Source organism: Chanos chanos, chromosome 10 (assembly GCF_902362185.1).
Source record: "Chanos chanos chromosome 10, fChaCha1.1, whole genome shotgun sequence".
Lineage (NCBI taxonomy): Eukaryota > Metazoa > Chordata > Actinopteri > Gonorynchiformes > Chanidae > Chanos > Chanos chanos.
Window position 1 is genome coordinate 27,965,841 of NC_044504.1, and position 25,000 is coordinate 27,990,840.

Below are 25,000 nucleotides of genomic sequence, written 5' to 3' on the forward strand. Positions count from 1 at the left end.
AAATTCTAGTGATACGCTTTCCATGCACTGTCAATATGAATTTCACAGTGCAATTGTAGGCTATTGTCTTTCAGAAATGTAACAGCAGTTTAAATCTTTAACTTTTTGACCTAAACTCTAGTTTATTTCAACTCTAGCTTATTAAAGTATTTAATGATATGATTGTAATGAAGAACACACAATATAAGGTTTGAAAATGGGCTGCTAAATTTAATGTTAGGAATAAAAGAGAAAATTAAATGAGGAATGAAGGGTAGACACTGAATGAATTAGCAAATTGGCCTCTCCAATCGGTTCCATCATCTGCTCTTTCACTGTTAGGAAAAAGGACTATGAATTTGCAAGTTACTGGTGTTCACAAGACCTCTCTGAAAAAAAAAAAATTGCGAATGTCTTATGTTACACATTTTAAGAATACTCACCAATATCCCAGGATCCAGGGCTGTTGTTCTCAATTTCACGACGGCCTATGAAGTACCAGACACAAGCCATCCAGTGGGCCAGCAGAGCAAACATGGACATGAGCAGCGTTAGCACGACAGCGCTGTACTGCGAGTAGCGTTCCAGCTTTTGCAGTAGGCGAAGGAGACGCAGCAACCTCACAGTCTTCAGCAGGTGAACTCCGAAATACTGCAAACGAGCAAAAGAGTTTACAGCTCGCTAACAACATCACGGAATAGATGGATACCATTAGCATTTTACAATGTGATCTTCCTTGGGGTCTTCTAAGGATCTCTGAACCACATTTATAGCTTGATGCAAATCTAATTCAGTATGGAAATGTGAAAAGGACGTCGTATAATCCTGATGCTATTACCTTTGTTTTATGGACTCCTCATAGTCTTACCTCGAAATTTGTCAACACACACACACAGACACACACACACACACACACACACACAGACAGAGACTCACCACACTGACGTTGAATGCGTAAAGCAAGTCAAAAGGGAGCGCAGCGATTAGATCCACGAAGAGCCAGGTGGTGACGTAATGCACGCAGATAGAGCGGGCATCGTACACCACCTGGCCTGTAGTGCTCACAAACGTGGTACGAAAGTTTAGCACGATATCTGCAACAGAGACAAAACACCAACATCATCAGCAATGTCGCTGGTATCTTAGGAAATTCAGCCTGAGATTGATTCACTTTGATCGGTTGAAAAGTAAAAAGGTGAAAGGTGATAATGAAAAGTCAGCTGTTTACACAAAAAGCACCCGAGAGGCGGTGATTTTATTTTTCCACAATGTATAAATTACTCTTAATCTGTAACAAGAGCACACGGAAAACTGACGAATTCAAAACTCGTTTAGTACATCATTATGATTTGTATTTCCTAGAAGAATAACTGTTAAGTACCATTAGTTTGTCAATTAATTTGTCTTCATCTGTGCTTACATGAAGTAAGGTATTTACGCACTGGATCTGAACTGTTGTGAGGGCTAAAAGAGAGTCTTTAAACTGGAAAATACCTATTGAGGGACAGTGATTTGATGATTCCAGTGGATAAAGGTTCATTATCGTTAACTTTCATTTAATTAACCGGACAGATTTTCTCTGTATGCACCATATACCTTGGAGCAATGGAGTTGCAATGAGATTTAGCCAAGCGTGTCGATAATAAACCAGATGCGGCAGTGGTATTTACAAAAGGCTTTAGGGAACACAGACTTATCTACATTATAGACAACCAAAGCAAAACTGGGGGATTAAACTCCCATTCAGTTCAACTTTCCAATAACACCCAGAACAAGAGAAATGGCCAATAACCCCATTATCTGGATGAACATACTGAGGGCCATTGTGTCTTGATTTTTTAGAACAGATGTTTAGTAAATATCAGTTAAATTATTTCTCCCTATTGTAAGCCGGTCCTTTGGATGTGCTGTCTTCAATATAGTTTAATCTGCAGTTAAAGGCAAAGCACATCTTTTCTGATGAACTAGTCATACTCTATTTTTCCATCAGCTCCCGATAAATTGGTTTTTCTTCTGTCGCTGAAGAGTTGAATAGTATTATTGTGTACTGACACAGTGAGAGCTAGCTCACTGGATCTGTATGTTCCCTGCTAACATCATTTGGATGCAGAAGTGTCTGTGTAGTCTTTGCGTCTCAGATTGGCTAATCACAACATTGGTAACGTTAGCTGCGTTCTCAGAACTGGGGACTTCTTTAACTGTAGGTGCTACAGAAAGCTCGCATCAAAGACGTGTTCTTTGATCTGCTGTGATGCAGTCAGATTTTTAAGTTTGGCGACAGCACAAGACAGTCTGTCTCAGAACCTAGTACTTTGTTCTTGCTGAGCCTGGAACAGAATAATATGTGTGTCACCTGATGACGCAAGGAAAATCAACAAGCTCTAGATAAAATTGTGTGTGGTAGTGTACTAGACTAGTAGTAAGATCAAAGAGTGTCTGACATTAAGCAGCATGTTTATGCTAATATGTGTTTGCATTGTGACATCACAATCCCAGATGATGCAGACAGCCAGGTAGCATTAGTCATAGAAGTCTATGCAATATACAATCAGCTACTGTGACAAAATAGCTCTGCCCTTGTAATTATGCCAAACCAATGAATTTATCACTCAGTTTGATGGAGGTACTAGTGTGCATGCCTTACCTAGCATAAAAAGAATCTCCACCAGGATGTCACTCACACTTGGAGGGCTTCTAGGGGTCGACACCTCATCCCGCCCTCCCACCACGGTGAAACAGACATTATAGGGTACGGTGACCGCCACGTAAAAGGTGGCCAAAAGAATCAACCAATCCCAGCCCGCCTTAAAAGTGCCATAATGGAGCAAGATGAATCGAGACTTCTGGATTGCGGCCACTTTGTATTCTGGGATGGGCGGCTTCTCCCCGAACATGTTCTAGATGGCAAAAAAAAAAAAAAGAATAGCTGTAGATATATTGAGTACAATGTGTCTGTCAACAGAACGTTGTTGTGAAAATTAGTGTGGGAATGCTGGGCATTACTTTGTGATGCACTGCGTTAAATACATCTCAGTATAACAGTATTCATATTACTTGGATACAGGAAGAAAAAGACAAATCAGAGTTTCCACTTTAAGACCACCCTATGGCTTCCAGACCATTTTCCTAAAGAAATTTTTCTTTGATCTTGTTGAGCAAGCTTTTAGTTCTTTGAGAATTTTTGTGGCTTTGATTTGACCATTGAGTTTCTTGAGTAATAAGATTCCAAACAGCAGGTTCCTGTTGGGCAAGAATGAACTATTGTTTCACCCACCTCCTATTTAAGTGAGATTTTTCCAACACTATTTTAGCAATATAATACTTTCTAACACGGACATTATGTGATGTGCAATCAAGATCGAGTGGCTCCACATGACTTAAAAATTTAGAACCATGAATGTTCTGTTATTATTACCTCTTTTTTTAACACCATAATTTTCCATAGACATTGTTGTCAAACCCCCCCATCACTAGTGTTGACTTACTGAGGACAGAATACAACAATAATTTCATTTTTCTCAGTCCAACATTTTGTTTATTGAGAGGGATCTATGACCCGCCACCCCCATTTTCTGCATATTTTATTTTATTTTTTTTTTGCAATTTGCTTTTTCGTAGCAAGTTTGTGGTAAGCGTTTTTCTTTTTTGACTGAGCAGGCCCACACTCAACTTAAGAATACATAGGTATCACTTACATTGTTGATCTTGAGTTTGCTTTTGTCTTGTTTCTGCAGGTGACCAGAGAGATGGTAGAGCACGGCTCTGCTTCGCCGACGGTTAGCGTTGAAACCAGGGGGTCGTGTGACCCTGTGCACCTCCAGGCCAGTTTCTTCATCTGAGAAACGTATTACATGTTCATATCGCAAGAAGTCTATTACATATGTGCTCAAGACTTGACAAGCATTACACAGACACTCTTAGGAAACGTTCAGCCACATTAGTTTACATTAAATTATTAGTTCGCTATAATAAATTAAATATGATGCACTCCTCCTTTTAGATTTAATGACTTTACTTTGCATTTGAGTGATCATTGATTAATACATTACTTTTCACTAGCAGTCGTAAAAAAAAACCCCAAAAAAACAGTTAATTGCTCCTAATTTCAAAGTGGAAAAGCTCTAATAATGAACGAGAATGATTGGCAGCCTTTAGAAATGTGCAGATTTTCTTTTCGTTTTGAAAATGGAGAGGTGATGACAAAATGTTTTCATACCCTGAAGTCTGATTGCTCTTGCAACCAATTTTCAATTACTGTCACTTTGCCTACATCCCTCCCTCTGGTTCCAACCTGTTTCATTTTTTGTCCACCTGTTCATATTATCCAGCAGCTCTAGGCTTCCACCCACTTCAACTCAACTTACATCAGTACAATTTAATCCAATTCCATTTGATTTAAACAATGTAATTAAATTAATTTCCAAACATATTATATCCAATGAGTCTGATGTGCTGGGCTGCCACATCTTTTCTGTTGCCAAACTTTACTTCCCTATTAGCATTAAACAGTCATGATGCTACTATGCTACAGTCATAATGCTACTTTTTTTTTTTTTTTTAAGAAACTCTGTCGACAAGCACACCAGAAATGTACCTCTATAAACAAAAGAGTATTAGGGTATCTTTCCACTTCTCTCTTTCTTACCACCCTTTTTGTTTTACAGGTGAACAAGACTGTCGAGATTAAAGCAAAAGCGTGCACCACCTGGGATGCTGACTAGATATGATGCCTTAAGGCAGGAAGGATCACCAGCAAAACTCAGCAGAGGCAGAAAGTGAGTGTAACAGAGAGAAAAGGGAGAGAGAGTGAGAGAAAGAGAAAAATGAAAAGAGAGAGAAAAGGAAAAAGAGAATGAGAGAGAGGGTGAGACAGAGAGGAACAGAGAAAGGGAGAGAGAGAATGGGGGGCGGATGGGGTAACAGTTGTGCATCTGAGATCTGCTGGTGTTTGAATAGGAACAGGGTAATATTGTTTTTTGGGTTTTTTTGTGGTATTATCCAGCTGAGCCCTGTTTTAATAGCCCAGTGTTCAGCAGAAACTGAGACCAGCACACGCTGCCGTGAGGCACTGGATCAGAGGTATGTCTGAGCTTCTCTTTCAAGAGACTCTTTGCCAGTAGCCTGTGAAATTTTCCACTGGTTGTGGATGACAGACTTATTTGCATCCCTGGGGGGGGGGGGGGGCAAACTTAATCTCTGTGAAGAGTTCAAGGGTTCACTGTCCAAACACTCTTTCTCTTATACAGATTTCATCATTGTGCTATCTTTGATGCTGACATCTCTCTCTCTCTCTCTCTCTCTCTCTCTCTCAGGCTCTCAGATTCATATGCAATCCTTCATAAATATTGCAAAATCAATATGATTTCTGATATGACTACCATTATGAATGCTATTGCTGTGAGGAACTGACTCCAGCGCTCTCTCATTAGTCCATTTCCCTTGTGTATACAGACACTAAACCCTGTTCAGAAGACTCTCTGATCTGACTGATTTCTTCCTGCTCACAGCACTGGACTCAGGCAGTACCACAAAGTCTCTCATTCCTTCTCTCATCACAACACTGTCAGTACTACCTCTGCTGCACTCCTCTTCCTCTTCCTCCTCCTACTATTACTATTACTATGACTAATACTATTACTATGACTACTACCACTATGGCTACTATTACTACCACTATGACTACAACCACTATGACTACTATTACTAGTGCTACCATCACTGCTGTCTAAATCATTTGTACCACTACTACTGGTAATAAAACTAATACAAAATATAGTTTGGCCAACTTCAGCATGTAGCCCAATCTTCTTCACTATGTGGATCCGAGACCTCACTTCTATACAACAGGAGTTCAATCAGATTCCCATTGGTACTGTTATTGTCAGACAAAGTGAAATTTAGTTCGGAGTGTGGGCTAGGACAATTTCTCACTCTCTCTCTGTTATATTTATGGACATTAATTTCTAGAAATAACAATACTCCTGTGTGCTTATTAGGTATCTGAAAGGTTACATCCAAAACAGCTGAGGGATTAGATCAAAGTAAAGAAAATAGGATTCCAGTAAATACACATATACACGCACAATATCTATCTTTTACTTTCTAACACCCTTTGAATCTCCTATTCCACCACTAATGAGTCTTTTCAAAATCCTCTCCTTAAATACAAACCAAACAAAGCAAAACAATTTCGCAGTGTCCTACCGGAACTGGAACCGGAAAAGTTTAGTTTCAATGTCATTTACATCAGGAGAACTCTTCTGTTTCAGTGTCAGACACAAGGTAACCCAAATTAATGTGTTTACCTCATGCCAATTAACCTGTCTGCATAGCCACAGACAAATTAATGGCCTTTGTCCGTGATCCAAGATACCTCAAATCTCTTTGGATTCATCCCTAACAACTCACATATCCTTTGGGCTGTAGGAGGACCAGTCATTTATGGCTGTCTAATCAAGACAAATTCACATTATCTCTATACTTATTCTAGGTACGTATCCTTGTGTTTAGCTCAAGTTAACTCACAATTCTTAGTGTCTGATGCTGAATAAGGGATTTGTCTTTGTGGCTTACTGTGGCTGACGTACCTGTTTCAGGGCCTTGCTCTGGATCCTGGTTCTTCTTGTTGTCTGTGATGTCTTTGTGGGAGACCAGGAACAGAACAACCTCCCCCTTCTCATTTTTAATGGGCACAATGTCCAACAGACACCAGAACTGGGTACCTGCCCAGCACACAGAGAGAAATCCACATTTAGGAGGCAGGGTACACACACACACACACACACACACTCTCTCTCTCTCTCTCTCTCTCTCTCTCTCTCTCTCTCAAGCAAAGACAAAAAAACAGTGCCTGATGTTCAAACCAGAATGTCTGCATTGTCATAAAAATTACATGATTCCAATTCAAAACATGACAGCCAGGTACCTCTCTCTCTCTCTCTCTCTCTCTTTCTTTTCCCCTCATTTTCTCTTTCTTTATTTCCCTCTCTTTAAATCTAACATGTGCTCTCTCTCTCTCTCTCTCTCTCTCACACACACACACACACACACACACACACACACACATAGCAGTGCAGATCTGTCCCAGGCTCCATCCTGGTCCAAATCAGCTCTAGCTGTCGGAGAAGATTGGAAGTGGTCCTGTTATGGCCGCTTCTCATCCTCATCCTCATCCTCTTAAGCTCCCTTGCACACCTTGAGTTAAATTGAAAATATGGAAAAGCTATTTCAACTGCTTTGCTCGCTGGGAGTTTCAGTAACAGCCGACAGGGCGAACACAACACGACATCTCCCACTGCTTCCTGAGAGACACTGAGTGCAATGTTGATGTAGGAGTGCATTTTGTTGGTATATCAAAAGAAATGGATCTATCATAACATTCTGGGGTTTGTAAGGGTTTTGGAACTACATGTACCCTCATGAGCTCTTTAGGTTGGCATATTTAAATGTCATCATGCTCATGCTGATCATGCTAGTGTCTATTTGTTTGACTACCTGTATACTATGTTTATCTGCCTCTCTAGGATGTACCTATTGATGGATTTTTAAAAAATCTATCTGTCTGTTGTCTGACTATTTGAGAAGCCATACATAATTTGTATTTAGGCCTGTCCTGTCCTGTCCAAACCAGTCTAGTCCATCCATCCATCCATCCATCCATCCATCCAATAATCTATTTTCATTTGTTAATTAGAAGACTGAGGTCTCAGACCAAAGTGGTTCTGGGACTGCACTGGGACTGTGCTGTCTCTGTTCTCTGGGTGGCTTCAGAGCATTTCATATTCTCATACACTGTTAGGACAATGTGTCCTGGTGTTCTGTGGACATGTGTGTGAAGCAGGTCCTCTGTGATGTGTGCATAACAGAGGTCTGCCATAACGAATGAAACATTTTCAGAAAGAGAGCGTCTGTTTCTAGACTATTTTATTACTCAGTTGTTGTGCATTTCCCACAGAGCCACAGTCGTGTCGTACTGTGCCTTATCTACACTTTAATTTCAAAGAGAAACAGAGAGAAAGAGAGAGTGCATTTGGAGCATCGAGTATAGCCTTTTTTCATTTGACATGCCTTGTTGTTAGTGTGTGTGTTTGCTTATTTGTCACACTGTTTATTATGTGCTTCCATATCATACCTAATGTTGTCTTCTTTTTTAGCTTTATAGAGAAAAGTGAGGGAAAAAGCACTTTCAGCTGATTCAAAAAATGTACAGATAGCTCAAAACCTCAAAAAGATAACATATAAAATTGAATGGGCCAAACCACGCAAAAAAGAGAGCTCTTGAAATAATCGACAAACTTTTTCAAAAAACATAACAAACGTTGAGTCGCCTAAGTGGCAAGAGAGAATATGAAAATTTCTTTTAGTTATGTAAGCGATAACTGGTCATCATCAAAAAATAAATCCAGACAGGACAAACAGGACCCCGATGCACAACGGCGGGGGTCTTGTATTGTCCTGAAGGGATTTATTTTCGGGTGAAATATACATTATTTGGCTTATTACACGGTTACTTGCCAAAATAATAAAAGAAACTTCACACAATATTTAATTTTAATGTTTTTACTGCCGTTTTGTGGCTTCCTCTGAGAAAAATAGTCCGTCTAGAAAATACAACTTTAAAGTTGCAGGTGTTGCATAGCAACGTTTTGGGCTACCCGCAGACTCGTCAGCTTGTTGCAGATTAATAGGCTAAGCATTCTGTTTATTGATATTAAATTGAAGGTTTCCCATTAATGGTGCAGTTTGTGAGAATCAATGGCACATCTTGGGGGAAGTTAAAGTTGATGTCCCATTGATGTTGCCAAATCGCTACCATAACGAGGGCTGCTATTGTCAGATACAAATTACCATGAATTTCCGTTACGATAAGTTAACGGACTACCTGCGGAACGATATGAAAGATGTGAATCAGGAGCACGAAACCCATTGCAAGTGGCAGTGGTCATTAATTTCTTTCAGCGATCATTATCAATATCAGACCTATGAACATTGGGATGGCCCGTTCAATTCAATGGAAGTTTCTACAGCATTCTGAGGAACCGTATAATAGGTCTATTTAACACATACAAATGGGCCAAAGAGGTTATGTTGCTGTGAATGTCACTGAGTAAAAATGAGAACAACTGACTAGGAGACAGAAGATGAGCACAATGGAAGTTTAGTTGAGAATGACCTCTCAAAAGAGAAGCTGAACAAACAACTGCAGACCTTAATTTTTCTCTGTGCTTCCTCAAATTCTGGGATATGTGACTGCTTTAATATACCAGACGATTGGCACCCTGTAAAAGCTTTTCTTCCTAAACCTCATGGCAAAGAGGTTGTCTCCAGAAACTCTTGAAAACAAGATGAGTAAACTCAGAAGAGCTGTACAATGTACTGCCTTAGAATTCTAAGCTGGAGTCACATGGCTTTCGCTATGAGGTTTAGTCATCTTCATGGCTTTTATTTAATTCATTTATTGATTGGTTTGTCTAGAAAAAATGAACTTTTTATTGAACATTTTTTTGTTGATTGTACAAAAATTAAAGGCCAAAGTTAATTTAATAATTAATTGATAATTAAAGGTTAATTAAAGTTTAATCACTTAGAGTTGAGCATTACTTCCTTTCAAAACACACACACACACACACACACACACACACACACACACACACACACACACACACACACAAAAGAACCAGACCTTTCCTCTGCACTCCTTTATTCTGTTGATCAGACAGTGCAGGTAAATAAAGGCAAATGGATCAAATGAAAGTGTCAAAAGGTATATAATATCTAGTTTAATATCATTATGTTGACAAATTATGACTGAAGGTTATACATGTGAAGGCATCTACTCAACTCTGCATGTAGCAACCTTTTAAACCTCATGACTGCCTTGATAAACTATGGTCTTTACATATACACTATATCTATCTATCTATCTATCTATCTATCTATCTATCTATCTATCTATCTATCTATCTATCTATATGTGTGTGTGTGTGTGTGTGTGTGTGCGTGTGTGTGTGTGTGTGTGTGTGTTTGAATCAGTTTAAGGTACCATCACTCTGTCTGGAACAAAATGAAAATAATCCAGTGAGATTTGCTGAGGATCTATAATATTTCATAATAATAATAATGTGATTATGTGACAAGTGATAGCCAGGAGTTATGACACAGTGCTCAAGTGTTATCTAACATGTCATTATGAAATACTCACAAATCACTCAATATACAACCTATAAGAGTCCTCAGCCCAAACTTCTCTCACCAACGGTCATTACAGTCTTCAAACAGGCTCAAAGCGCATGGGCCTATGTATCACTGAATTATGAATGAGTGGTTAATATTACACACACTTCACATGTATATTCAAAATGTGCACGCACACATACACACACACACTACGGATAGTACCTGTCTCCTTCCTGGAGCTGTTTCCTTCATGCTAATGTTCAACATGTGAGGAATCCAAATAAACGAAAAACAAAATCCTACAATATCCACCAACTTATTTAATATTTAGTATGTAATTATAGTTAACAATACAGGTTCATTTGTAACTAAAGCCTGTTCTATCATGATATGTCAGGGATTGATCAGTAGCCATAAATACGTCATACTAATCATAAAAGCACACACACACACACATATATATAATTATATATATTCCAGCAGTGATGTGTCCACATAAAGAACCCACATGAGAATGTTCTGTGAGATGTACCATTCTCTTTGAATCCTCCATACTCCGTGCTGCAACTGCAAATTACACACAGGCTCAACTATAGACTCAATTATGCAATGTGTATCAAAGCCTTTTCTGAAGAAATCACCTCCAATTGTAATGTTTTCTATGTATTTGAGGGATCTTCATTTTCACTTTCCATTTCACTTATGTTAAATCTGCTGGGAACTAGAGATTTAATTCATATTCCTTTGGATAATTTATTGGCTGGTTAGTTACGTGACCTGATTGGAGATACATCTTTATGTCAGTTGTGCGTACTGCATGAGGCTCTGGAAACCCAGGGACACTGGGAGAGCTATGGGCTGAGTGCTTGTGCCTCAGAGTTTCCTCTGCAACTTAAATAAAGACCTTTTTTTTCTTACACGCTTACTTTTTTTTATTTGTTTTTGATTTTGTGGAGACCACCAGCCAGCTTTTCTATAACTTTGTTGAGCTGATTTTGGTCATTTACAGCGTTTTGATTTCAGTTACAACATAGCCGCATTTCCAAACAGGGATAGTTTTTGTGTTTATCTATCTAATTAATACAAACTAAACTAAAATAACCAGATGCATCATGAAAATTCATTAAATATCCACACAAACTGTCTGGCAAATTCCATGCCAAGTGGTGCTGGCTGAATCGCCGTGACGAAAGACATTGGGTTGTTCATATTCACAGGAGTGTGCTCCAGTTACACGGCTATGCTGTTTTTCCTTCGCCACAGGTGTGTGAATATGGGCATGACATTTACTGTGTTACATGCGTCTTGTTTGTCATCCTGTTCAATATGAAGAGTGAGTCTGGTTGGGAGTAGGGTGGGGGGTTCATTTTGTTGTGTGGTAACTGTTTATGCCTCTGAGACAGTACTGTATCTTTGTCGGGGAAAGACGGAGGAAATACAGGATCATTATCACCAAACTGTAATAATCTGCCTGTCTTGGGAGTTGCTTTGGATAAATGTCTCTGCTGAATGAACAAATGTAAGTGTAAATGTGAATGTAATTGTTGACACCCAAAGCTAGAAAATGAGTAATAAATATCTGTTTAAAGTCAGGTATTGCACAAAATTGGTCCTACATTATACTGGAAGAGCAACCAGTTCATCTCTCTCTCTCTGTCTCTCTCTCTCTCTGTCTCTCTCTCTTTGAGTGAGGCAGTGAAGAGTGGAAAAGGCCCTGTATTGACCAGGAGGTATTTAGTGTGCAAGAGATAGGTTAAAGGTCTTTGGTATTTATTTGGGCTTCAGGCATGGATTAACCTGACTGGCTATCCCCTGCAGCATAGAAGAACTGGGTTACTTTGATATGACATACAACCTCGTCTTGTGAACTTTTTTGGGGGGCTTGGCAGCAGTCTGGTTCCTGCCAGCAAAGGAAGGGACACAAGGTTTGGTGGACATCTTTCCCGGGACGTTGACATCCTGGAATTCAGATGTCTGTCCTCAACCATCGGGGATTCAGCTCTACTGACTGCAGGGTCCACAGAGGCTTAGTTCTCGTGAGTGGAGTCCTGTGAGAAAGCTCTGGGAGACTACGGGGATGAAGTCTTTGTGTTTGGAAGGCCAGCTCAAAGCAGGGGACTATAGGTCTCTCTGGGCTCCATATCAGGATGTATTAAACGAGAGAAAGTTCTCGAACTACTGGATCATTTTTTGGACCACTGGACATTTTGCTTATTTTCCCGCTCAAAAGTGACTGCTGCTGGGGGGAAACCTTGAGAATGGGTATCTGCTCGCCTTAACCACCACTGGGGGATTTCTCCAGAGTGGAGAAGATATTGGCAGATAATAAGCATAATAAACATTATATCTAACATGTTTAAAAAATGATTCAGTGTCAGTCTTTGGGATGTTTCTTTGAAGAGGTGCTTAAACATTTTAAGCATGCATTTCTGAAACACCCCAATGAGACAAAGTTATGATGCTACAACATATTGAGCTGTAGAAAAAATGTACAGTGCTTTGAAACATTTCCCAAATATTTTGTAGGGTTTTCTGCACATTTACATCATGTCCAAGCACAGTATTTTCCACACGTATATAGCAACATTTTTAAAATGTTCTATAACGGATGCAATGCCACTAATATTGCCACGATGCTTTTCTGACGTTATAAAGGTGGCAGATTTCAATGACATGTTTTCAGAACGTGTCTTAGCAACATTGTTTGAAAATTTTAAGTATGTCTGGTATCACGATACACATTGTCAATTAAGCGCTTCATTTATTTATCTGTAAAATGTCACACAATCGTCTCCCCCTCCCTCTGGTTCAACCATTCAACGTTAAGCGTCACTTTTCTAAGGATCTCAGGTCTGATCAGCCACTCATTTAATCATTTGTTGCAACTGTTTTGTTGATCAAGTTTTATTTTCTGTTTATTGAAATGCCCCTGCTTTTGAGTTATTTCTTTGTAAAGTCTTGATGCGTGTTAACGCTGTTACATTCTGTTTGTATGAGTAGTTTCTTTGTGCCTGTATCCAGTCCTGTCATCCTGCCTCTATGGTGCTGAGTTCTCTGTCTCCAGTCTGTTCAGCACAATCTTGCTGAATTGCACATTCATCTGGCTCCTCCTGAGATGTCTGACATAAAAATATTTTAATTGGGAGCCTCACTATGTTACATAAGTTAAAGGCACTGTTTTAAAAGTTAAATGGAAGACATTAAGTTAATAGTTCTCTTAACACCTGAGAGGATAACTAGGCTGTGGTGTAATCCCTGTCGGTGCAGTGGTCTGCACTATCTCAGATCAAAATGCCGTATGTTCTATGGAGTGGCACGGCAGGTGATAATAGAAAACTGCTGGAGGATTATTATTTTTTGGACGAGCACATTAAATTCTGAATATTTATATTTAGTAACTGCTCTAAAACATCTAAAAAAAAAAAAAAAGATCTGTTAATAAAGCAACGAGTAATATCAAGCGTAAGAGCAATAAAGGTGTGATGATAACAAATAATAAAAAATGAACAAAGTAACGTACAATCATTTACAGAACATGACGAAATTCACAGTGAGGGTCCCTGGTTTGCAGAGCTGTTCGTAACATCAAAGACATATTTATAATATCGGAACAATCATCTCAAGGTTGAATGAGTTCAAAACAAAGGCATGGCTCAAAGCAACAAATTGGATTGGAAGATTGCCAGGTTGAGAAAAGCAAGTCTCTTGTGCGCCACAAAAGTAAATCAGTTTCCATGATTTCTTGCTTGTGCTCAGAACTTTACACATATGAACGTACCAGCACCTCTTCGGTGAATCTAATCCTATAAACAGACTGACAATTGTCCAGGTGTCATTTGTACTTGGGGGTGTGTAGAGCACAGCAGATGTTGGATTGCTGTCTCACACTCTTTGAAAAATCTTTCCGTTTGATTATTTTGTAGAATTTTTGGCACTATTATTATTAGCATTAGCATTTATTGATCGTGTCTTTCCTGTGTTTTAGACCCTGGTCCATTTTCTGAATTTGACCTTTTGTCTTGCATGTGCAACTCCTGATTCTTGTGTACCAAACCCTGGCCTGTTCTTGTGACTTGATCCTGGATAATGTTTTAAATAAACTCTCTGCACATGTATCCTGCCATTCAGGGTCATCAGAGTGACAGACTGACCGATCAATTGTTTGCTCTGAGGAAACTACTTGAGGTGTGATTGTCTAGTGTGCAGTGTGGTACCGACTCAATAAACATGGATTATAAATTCAAATTCTTATGTGTCTGTGTGCTTGTCTATCTGTTTCTTTCTCTCTCACCTCCTTTTTTGTAGAAGACTAGCTCAGTCTTAAACTCTCGCCGTTCATCCAGAGCTCCTTGGATTTGTGCCGTCAGCCTATCACTGGTCTCTGGTCCGTACAGGAAGTGACACGCACAGCTCTTCTGCATTAGCTCTGCCCTGGCATAGCCAGTCAGCTCACAGAAACCATCAGAACAGTACACGATGGGGTAGAGAGACTGCACCTGGGCATTCCCAAGCACAAAGTTGCTGTCTGTGAGTGAAAAGGACAGAAAGAAAGAAAGAAAGAAAGAAAGAAAGAAAGAAAGAAAGAAAGAATATCAAAAGGAGTTAAAACCATTGTCAGGTATATAAGTCAACTTTAAATTCTGATTCAACGAAAGAGCAATTACAGAAAAACTTCAGTTCATTCCACTAAAGACTCTGTATAATTACATACTCTTTGAAGATATACACTGAGAGCTGAATAAACATTATTTGTCAAAGTTAAACCCTCACTCAGTGAAACAGGGCATGATGAAAATAAGAATTCCATACTGACTCCTCTCAGGTGAGCTTTGACTGGTGGTTCAGAGAATATACACAGACATACACACACACACACACACACTCGACTCAGCTGATAAAAGAACACTATGAATATACTTCCATTCTGTGTCGACCCTTCAATCAATTCTGACTGTGAGATTGCTCTCTTTATTAAATGCACAGTGAACCAGAAGCTTCAAAACAAAACCAAGCACATCCCAAGTTAACTCAGACTCTCCATTATGGGCTGTATAAGGATGTTACAGTGACAAGGGACAAACATGTCCAGCACAAGCCCCCTCTTCCCAACAAAAAGTGCTATTTTTCCTTTGAAATCTGGTAGATGTTTTCAGAGAAAACACACAACCAATGAGCTCTGTGGGCTCCGGAAGAGACTCCTCATCAAACATTGCCTGCGGCGGACCACTTTAGGAATGTCTGATTGAATATAGAAAAAAAAACTCCCCTCATACCAGATTCACATGGACTAAGTCAATCAAGCCCGGAGGCTAGAGGAGACGCGCGGGCATATTCTCAAACCAACTAAAATTTATTACCCATAGTGACTAGTGGTCCATCGAACCACATTTGGTCTCTCTCTCTCTCTCTCTCGCTGAGGTACAGTATGTCAAATATTTCAGGAGTTGCACACAAATGACCCACTGTATTGTGCTTACATAATCCATACTCCCTAGAGCAAAGGAAATTTTAAGAGCACTTGAAGGCAGTTCCCTCTTGACAGTAACTGTAACTAGGAAGCTGTTAATGGAATGTAAAAAGTACACCAAAATGAGCTCCGTGCAACTCCAGGAAATCATACATCAGATAAACAATCAAGGCTTTGCCATATACTGGTGGCAGATGGAAAGAAGGATGTTATGGAAGGGTCTGAAGCTGATCTGAATGGAAATGTCAATGGAGTGTTCATTAGAGATATAATGAAGTGCAGAGAGAGCGAGAGAGAGGGAGAGAGAGAGCGAGAGGGAGAGAAAAAGAGAGAGAGGGAGAGAAAAAGAGAGATCACTAATCAAATCAGCCAAACAGAGGCACAATAACAGGATGTCAGCACAACACCTATCGATGAATACAGAGAAGAGAGAGAAAGAGAGAGAGGGTTTAGAAAAGAGCTGTTCTCTTTTTGTATGCTCATTATAGATGCACGTTAAGTTCCCCTGTGTGTGTTTGTGTGCACATGTGCACTTAAAAGTTTGTGAAAGAGAGATAAATAAATAAAACAACAACAACAACAATAATAACATGGAAAAATAAAACACTGATCTTGAATTTACCATAGTCTCCACTCATCAACCCTTTTTACCCCATTATCACTCTCTCTCTCTCTCTCTCTCTCACACACCATCACTGTCAACCTGCAGTCTGCCACAGCTGTTATATGTCAGAGCACTGAGGGGTCCGCCACAACTAATCAAGGATCAAATCTATCTTCGTTCTGTCTTTCTCTACCTCCCTTTCTCTAAGTTTCCCTGTTCCTGCTTTCCCCTGATACGACTGGTGTGTCAGTGAGACGGCGGTCCCTCAGGGACATAGCAGAACATGGACTTTGGAGAGCACGGAGACAGTCCTGAAGAACACTGTGGGGAGCTGAATGGGGGACTTCATTGATGTGAACACGTAGAGGCACCAAGTTGTGTGTGTTTTAGAGAGGGGTTGAGTGTGAGTGCAAGAAGGGAGAGAAGAGAGGATGAGGGGATGAGGAGATAATAATACAGGGGATACATTTCTCTACATTTCTATTTGTTTTTCCCTTTCTTTCTTTTTCTGCATTTTTGATGTGAATATGGTTTGAATAGTTTGTCCTCATGTATGTAATAGAGACAGTGCTTGAAGAGATACTTGGTGATTTCAGAGGCCTCAATAGAAGATTACCACTTGAGAGAGAGAGAGAAAGAGAGAGAGAGAGAGAGAGAGAAAGAGAAAGAGAGAGAGAGAGAGAGAGAGAGAGAAAATGGAGAGTTTCCATGTGATAAGACTCGGGCTAAAAGCTCTCGTATATAACCAGACCAACAAGCTCAAGCACTTCCTGATGGCTCACTTCCTGATTGGCGTCCAGTGGAGAGCAGTGTAACCCATGCCCATAAATCTTCCCATGGGGAAAAAAAAAAAAAACGCATCTCCTCTTCTGATGAATATGGCCTTGATCATCCGTTAGACAAGTGTTGACAAAAAGAGATGACCTAACTCAATTCAGTACCGCAAGAAACACAAGAGCAAGTGCCCGCAGTCCAAGTGATTTACAAATATTTGACTGTAATATCGTAAAAAGACTTTGTGACTCAGCAGAAACTACAGAGTAAACGATGGAATGTTTCTCGTTCTGAACAATCATGGTGACTCGTTTATTTTTTATCACCAATTTTCCTTAAGTTCGGTTGTTGCCTGGAAACGCTGAATGCAACTCATTCAGTTTGTTTGGGCAGCTTGGCTGATTGCATTAATCTCAAATCTAGTTCTCTCTCACTCTCTCACTTTCTCTCTCTCTCTCTCTCTCTGTCTTTCGCCCTTTCTCTCTCACTCTGTCTCTATTTGCCTTCTGTCTCTGTCTTCATCCTCTGACTCGTTTGGGCTCAGATTAGAATAAAGTGGTGTAATCGGTGCATTGAACAATCTTGCTCAATGCTGTACTGCCATTTTTCTTATAGTTATCCATCATTTTTTATTACATCAGACGAAACCAGTTTTGAGATGACTGACCTGTTTTCCCTCACATTACATAAAGACAGACACACACCCAGATACAAGCATACACACACACACACACACACACACACACACACACACACACACGTACACATGAGCATGTACACATCCTTTCACACTAAAATATACACACCAAAAACATCTAGCCAAAAAAACATCATATGTTACATCCCTTTTCATATTCATGACTGAAGATGTACTCTTACAGCACAGTCTGTGGTCTCAGCATACTGCCTGTCCTTGCTTAGAAAAATCTCGATGAAAAATTCTTCAGTCTTTCAGTCTTTTTTTTTGTTGTTTTTTTAATCAATGAATGCCATAAATGTCAATGAGCAGTGTATGTCGTCTGTTCTGGCGTTTCAATGAAAGCGCAGTACAGATTTGAGGACCCAGCGGGGGGGGGGGCGGGGGGTTCTGAGGCATGAGAACTGTGGGTGGGAGAGTGGGGGCATACTTCCAACTTCTGACAAGTGTGAAATGAGCTTCTTGAGATGACAGCCAGAGGGGTTGTCACGAAAAGCAGCCACAGCGGCGGAGTACAGGCAAGCTTGGCTACATGAGCTCCATCATCATTTGCCCAAATGAATGTTTCTTTCTTTTCTTTTCTTTTTTTTTTTGTTTTTGTTTTTTGTTGGCCTTGGGAATAGCCACTGATTTGCTGGAGGCAGTACCACTGGTAGCACACCGGGGAGGAGATTGCTTGGTCACCTTAGTTTTGCTGTTCTCCATTTCCAAAATTGATGATATTTGACCCTGTTTTGTTTTGTTTGTTTGTTTGTATGGTGTGACTGATTCTTCTAGTATCTGTGTATGTGGATGGCTAAAAACACGGTGAGAAAAAAAAAAGTCACTTTTCTTGTGACTTCATAGGTGAATTCAACAAGAATTTAACAAACACTTAAATTCTCATTTATTTATTTAGCACGACCCATTTGCAAATCAATAAGCCGTGACATATATAAAAGTACTAAGTTATTACAATTTATTTACTCCTCTTTCACCACTAGCACCAGGCATGTATCCAGCAGTGATGGGATTAAATACCTACAACACTGCAGCATATGCTAATGCAAACTATTCTCATTTAACATAGGCAGCGTCAGCCCATACAGAATTACCAATAACCTGAGGGATGGTATTACAGCTAGGTTTGCGAGCACGCTAAATGAAATATGAGTTCAATACTAAATACTCTATGACTTTTCCTTGGTATGAATTTTTAACATTGCCTCTGCTGAGTGCCATTTTACTGTGTGAATTATTTGGAAAGGCTGAAATGCGCAGCCTCTAATTATCTGGTTAGATGAAAACAATATGGTGAACTGGTTCAAATACCTGCTTTTTGGTTTTCAGTGTAGATGATAGCGACAGTAAGCATCTCTAAATGACATAAAAACTACTGTCTAAATATTTGAAGCAAACAGTATTGTTGTATATGCTAGTCTAAACATTTGAAGCAAACAGTATTGTTGTATATGCTAGTCTAAACATTTGAAGCAAACAGTATTGTTGTATATGCTAGTTCTTTGGATTGGGGGGAAAAAAACTGAGCTCTTAATAGTTAAATGCTATTTGGATTAAAGCTTGACAGATAAGCTAGTCAAGCCTATACCTTGGAGCACTATCTTAATGGAGAGTGTATGTTGGAGAAAGAGAATGAGAAGAGAGAGAGAGAGAGAGAGAGAGAGAGAGAGAGAGAGAGAGTGGGAGAGTGTTAAACATATGTGGTTGCTGCTATAATCCCTCCACAGATTCTGCTTCCATCACTTTTTTGTGTGTTTTTCTCAGCAAGGTTCCGTACAGAATGCTAATTAAAGAGTCTCACACACACACACACACACACACACACACACACACACACACACACATTCTGACAAAGCAATGTGTGTGCAGAGTGTGTCTACACTCTGACAAAGCAATGGTTCACTTACGCCTCTGTACACATATGTATGCAGTTAGTAAAAGATAATGCATCTTAAATGTGTCTATGGCATAAGTGATATGGTTGGTTTACAGTCATCTGCAAATACTACCTTAAAGCAACTTAATGAGTTTATTATAAGGCACAGTACCCTAGCAACACAGTTTACAGATATCCTCCCAATTTCCTTCACTCTCCCTTTGTAGTGCTCTCTCTATCAAACCCTCTCTGTGTGCCGTGCTCACTGCCTCTGAGTTAAAACTTCAAACACAAGATGTCTGTGTAGTTGCATTGGTGGGCTGTGGTGACTTTGTAATGCCTGTTTTGACTTAAACCTTGACAAAAAGCATTAGCCTCATATCTGTGAGATGATCACGCAGGTAAAGTCAGGATTTAGGTCTGATTAATCCAATGAAATCGCAGATTAGCTTGTGGAGCCATAGAACTACCAGGATAGATTTGTGTGTGTGTGTTTGTCTGTGTTTTTAGACACAATGCTGCGACCAAAGGGGAGACTAATTAGCACTGTGCTTATACAATACCATGATAAAAAGGAGAAGATGAATTTAGGACAATCTTGTGATGTAATCCAGTTTAGTCTAGACCTCAGAGCGATTATTATTTAACTGATGTCTGGATTAAACTGGATTAGACTCTATCATCTCCATACAGCAACTAGAGTTCATTATTTTTCAAATGTTTATCTCATGAAGCGAATAAAAAGTGTCCCTCATAATTAAGGAATTAGAAAAAGCACCCAAGGACTCAGTGTACTTGCAAATTCACTGAATCCCTCTGCACAATTGCAAAGCACTCCCTCAAAAAGTTTGTGGGCATGTGTTTGCACACTTCTGTGGTGCATGTGTGTGTGTGTGTGTGTGTGAATGTATATGAATGCATGAACACTCACTGAAGCTCCAAGAGGTTCCACCATATACTCGGTGGTTTACTCTGAGAGACTGATTTGAGAGATTATACTGAGGTCATCGTTAAAATGAATGAGTGGTATTCCTTTTAATGATCAGCATCTTCTGTACCAAGTGTCAGGCTGCAGTTTCACATGCCTCATAGAACCACTGCTAATGCGATAAAAGCACATTTAGCCATCCAGCTTTGTGTCTTTTTGACACTACATTTGACAACCTGTCACTCAGTATTAAACATTTCATGTCATTTTGTTTTTCCTCCATCTCTGAAGGGTAGGCCTACATGCTTTCTCTCTCTTTTTTTTTTTTTTTTACAACTCACATTGAATCAGATCTGGTTGAAAATGTGTTTAAATTATTTCAACAGCTGGACCCCGCTTACACAATATTACATGGTTCTTTACCTACAGTCCATTTTGATGAGAGAGGCTAAACTTTTATCAGGGCTTATTGTGTTGAGGTAATCGTAGCCAGACATTGCATGAATGCTTTAGGGAGACTTTAGAATGGTTTCAGCAATTCAGTCAATTAACCATACCTACACTGAACTTGTCACAGCTTCTGGGTTTGATATAAAGGAGGTGCTGTTGTTTGCCTACCTATTACTCCACAGCTGAACAAAGAATTAGGTTCAGTTTTTGTAAACCTTAACCAATCTGCACTAAAAAATATGTGTGGGATTCACAGGGGGGCTGTTCCATTCAGGCATATTTTGGGTGTGTAAGAAGGGGGTGGGAGGAGGTGGTGGGGGGGGGGGGGGGACGAGTGGACCAATGTGAAGTTTGATGGGAGTTGTTGTGTTCAAGCTGTCAGATGATGCTGGGGAGATTTGAGATGGCCTTTTATGAGGTTAGCTAGTCCTGTCAACCAGAGATTAGGTAAAGAACAGAAATCTTGCCCCAGGGTAAAACAACCTTGATGAATAAAACAACATATCTTCCAAATGGCACCCGCACACAAATGATGGAGCACCGTGTGGATCAGGAGAAGGTTGAGAAACAGCGGGGGCAGGTTGTTTTGATGGCTGGTCAGGTCGGCGGTACAAGGTTAAGGGAGTCTGCAACAAAACTTTTCATTGGATTAAACGCTATATGATTCAATTTGATTGGATTTGATTGGATGCAATTGAAATGAATGTTGCGGTAACCCCTAAAATGTCCTCTGTGGCTCTGGGTAGGAGAGGTACGGCCATTCGAGCTTTCCTTCCACCCTGCTTCCCAGCTGCTGCCTGCACAGGGACTTAACGTTATCCATACGGCCAGTTATGAATATTACATGACCACAGAACAAGGTGAGACTCTCTCCAGCAGTGGTATTTGTGCATATTAAGACCAATACATAAGAGAAAGTGAGTGTGATGCAGGACTCAAAGAAAGTCTACCATTCATTAGTCTATGCTGCAGCAGGAAAGGTGGAAGAAAACAAACAGATGAGGGAAAAGAAATAGGAGAGGGATGAGAACAGAGAGAGAGAGAGAGAGATGGACAGAAAACGAAATCTGAAAGCAAAGAAAGAGTGAGGAGCTGCTATGTTTGATCACAATGAGCCAACAGTGGAACCATGTTGGGTATAGGGTGGGGGTGGGGGGGGGGGGTTGTTCCAGCAGCTCCAGAAGCCTTAACACCCACCACAGGTTTGCAAGAGTGGATTGGGGTGGATATTGATTGATGGGTCTCATTACAGAAATGACCTGAGGCTTCTCATTCAAATCAGGCTCTTGCTACTCCAAGGCAAGTCAGCCTGCAGCCAGTCCTCTGTAGGAATGCAACACAGTGGGATACAGCAGAGTGGCTAGGAGGGCGTCAGTTAACTGGACTCTGCACACACAGACATGCCCAGTGGCGTTAAATTAGTATGACGGGCCAGTGGACAGTTGGAGGAAAAAAAAAAAAAGAGTATGGAGCAAAGATCAGATGTGAAGGCAGGTTTTCAGGAAATGAAAGTTAAAAGAGAGAGCTGTGTTTGTGGTCTTCCTCTTGGGTGGTCATAAAACAAACCCCCCATAAATACAACTGACAATTTGTTTCAAATTCTTCATGATTTTGAAGGGTTTTTTGGTTTTTTTGCAACTGTAGGCTTTGGCTACGTTTCATCGATTGGCTTTCAAACCCCGCTGGCAATCTCAACAATTTCTGATGAAAAGATGCCTTGAGATTATATTAGATCTTTTAAAAACAAGCTTCTTTTGATTCTTTTATAAGCAACTCTTTAATGAAAAAAACGCCAAGGTTTCTGTCTATTTCACTCTCAAAATAAATCTCTCTCTCTCTCTCTCTCTCTCTCTCTCTCTCTCTCTCTCTCTCTTTCCTTATACAGGCATGTTAAATTGTGAGGGTTTTTTTTTCTGAGCTGACCAGCACTTGAAAATGCATTGGGTGTCAGTGTAAATGCTGAAATGGTCTATGGCAGATAGGATCAAACAGAAGCACTACTCTATTGCCAGGCGGTCCCCGCAAATTTCTTATTCATACCAACGAACACTGGGCAAGACTTGAATGGCTAATACAACTGTCAGAGACTGAAGGATCCAGGGGTCGGGTCAAAATGAATACATATAATTGGAATCATCCATTCTTCATCTGAGCATGAGTTATTCTTCTATTTAGAGGGAGGTACATAAATTGGATATCAGCTTGCATGTATATAAGTCTACAATGGTGGATAATAAGTTCTAGTTTCATACTGTGTTAACAGATAAGAAAATGAGTATTTTTTTATGCAATTAAACATGTCAGTGAGAACACAAGTAATCAGGGAATAGTTGCGAGAAGAGATAAGTCAGTTATGTCATGGTTGTTGTAAATATCATGGACCAGTAGAACTATCTGCATAAATTTCAAAGCTTGTGGATATTACTGTAAGATGACAGTATCTTGGATCACTGGAATGGATCAGTCAAAAAATGGGAGATAACGGGACTTTTTTTTTGTTTTTGTTTTTATTTACAGCTAATTAAAAGAAACATCTATGGACATTAGACCAAACAGACCACTCCTCCATGTGCCCATCAAAATTCCCATGATTAAAATTCCAGTTTGAGACAAAGCAAAATAACACATATATTCATTGGATTGTATTCCCGTTTCTGTGAACCAGTGGCATTTTCTTATCTCTCACTCTGAGGATCCGTCTGTGCATGTAGAAAGCTTTTGCTGTGGGTCACAATGTGAAGATGTGTTGATGATGCGTGGTATGAGTGTATGGCTGAGTGTGTCTCTGCCTGCAGGTTAGTTATTGGCTCAGTCTGAGAATCAAAGAGCCTTTGAAGAATCTCAATTCACCATCCATGAGAAGGGGGGGGGGGGGGGGGAGAGGGCAGAGGGAAAGAGCTTAAACTCAGCGTGTGAGCACATGTGTGTTTGTATGTGTACACACATGTGCCATCTGTGTTTTCCATTAGCTCGTAATTCCTTGTACTATGAATATTCATGATTTTCCTGTGCCTCATAAATAAACGTGTAGGTGTGTGTGAGTGTGTGTGTGTCTGCGTGCGTATGCCAGGGTGTTTGCTTGGACGTGGGTGCGGGATATTTGGATGAAAAAGAGAAGAGTGGAAATCTACCATGAGAACTAATTCCAAAATATGTTTGAGAACATGAAGATGCAGGCGACTTGTTTTGACTGTTTTTTTTTTGTCCTCCCACCTTGTCCCGTTCTAAAAACAGGATTTGTTGGGGGGGCGGGGGGGGGGGGGGGGGGGGGGGGGGGGTTGGAGGGGGGCTGAAACTTAGACAGCAGGCAATTTGTTAGTGCTGAGAAGTGAGTTGTGTGGCACATTGGCAGAATAATTGCTACGCTGACCGCCCAGGCAACTTGCTCTCTGGCGGTCGGCAAATCCCAGAGCCCCATCACTGCTGTGGCCCCTGATGCCCCAAAAGAGCCCAGGGACGGCCCCCATACAGCACTGATTATAGGATGCAAAGAGAGGGAAGTGTGGCTGCATTCACATCAGGAACAAAAGAAGCCCACCCACAAGTAGAGTGTGTGTGTGTGTGTGTGTGTTTGTGTGGTGTGTGTGTGTGTGTGTGTGTGTGTGTGTGTGTGTGTGTCTGTGAGTGCAAAAAAAGAGAGAGAAAGCGAGAGAGAGAGAGAGAGAGGGAGGGAGAGAAAGAGACAGAAGAGATGGAGAGATATAACGCCACAGATTTTTCTAGTGTGAGAGTGTGATAAAAAATGAAATCACTGTGAAAGTGTGTGTGTGTGTGTGTGTGTGTGTGCGTGCGTGTGTGCGTTTGAGAGAGAGAGGGTGAGAGAGAGAAAAGTAACGAGAGAGTAATAAAGAGTTTCTAATGGGATTGACTCCTCGAGGGTACAGTATTCCCAAATATACACAAAAGCCTGATTTATTACCAAATTGCTTACATAACATGACAAATCCAATCCTATTAGGGACACAATACATTGTTTCCACTTTAAACCTATTCATCCAGGCATGCTTTATGGGTAGGTCTCCTTGATGCCATGTACGTACAGGCTTTTC

At 40.3% G+C, this 25,000-nt stretch overlaps 1 protein-coding gene across 1 annotated transcript in view; it reads right to left on the reverse strand.

The window, feature by feature from the left end:
* The window catches only part of kcnh3 (potassium voltage-gated channel, subfamily H (eag-related), member 3), a 96,151-nt gene that overhangs the window by 27,657 nt on the left and 43,494 nt on the right, over positions 1-25,000 (reverse strand). Inside the window, exons 2-7 of the mRNA XM_030785983.1 lie at positions 14,447-14,680; positions 6,567-6,701; positions 3,675-3,814; positions 2,624-2,876; positions 916-1,073; positions 423-630 (exon numbers count right to left, since the gene is read on the reverse strand). Of these exons, the coding sequence (XP_030641843.1) occupies positions 423-630; positions 916-1,073; positions 2,624-2,876; positions 3,675-3,814; positions 6,567-6,701; positions 14,447-14,680 (1,128 nt within the window). The remainder of the gene's footprint in view (positions 1-422; positions 631-915; positions 1,074-2,623; positions 2,877-3,674; positions 3,815-6,566; positions 6,702-14,446; positions 14,681-25,000) is intronic.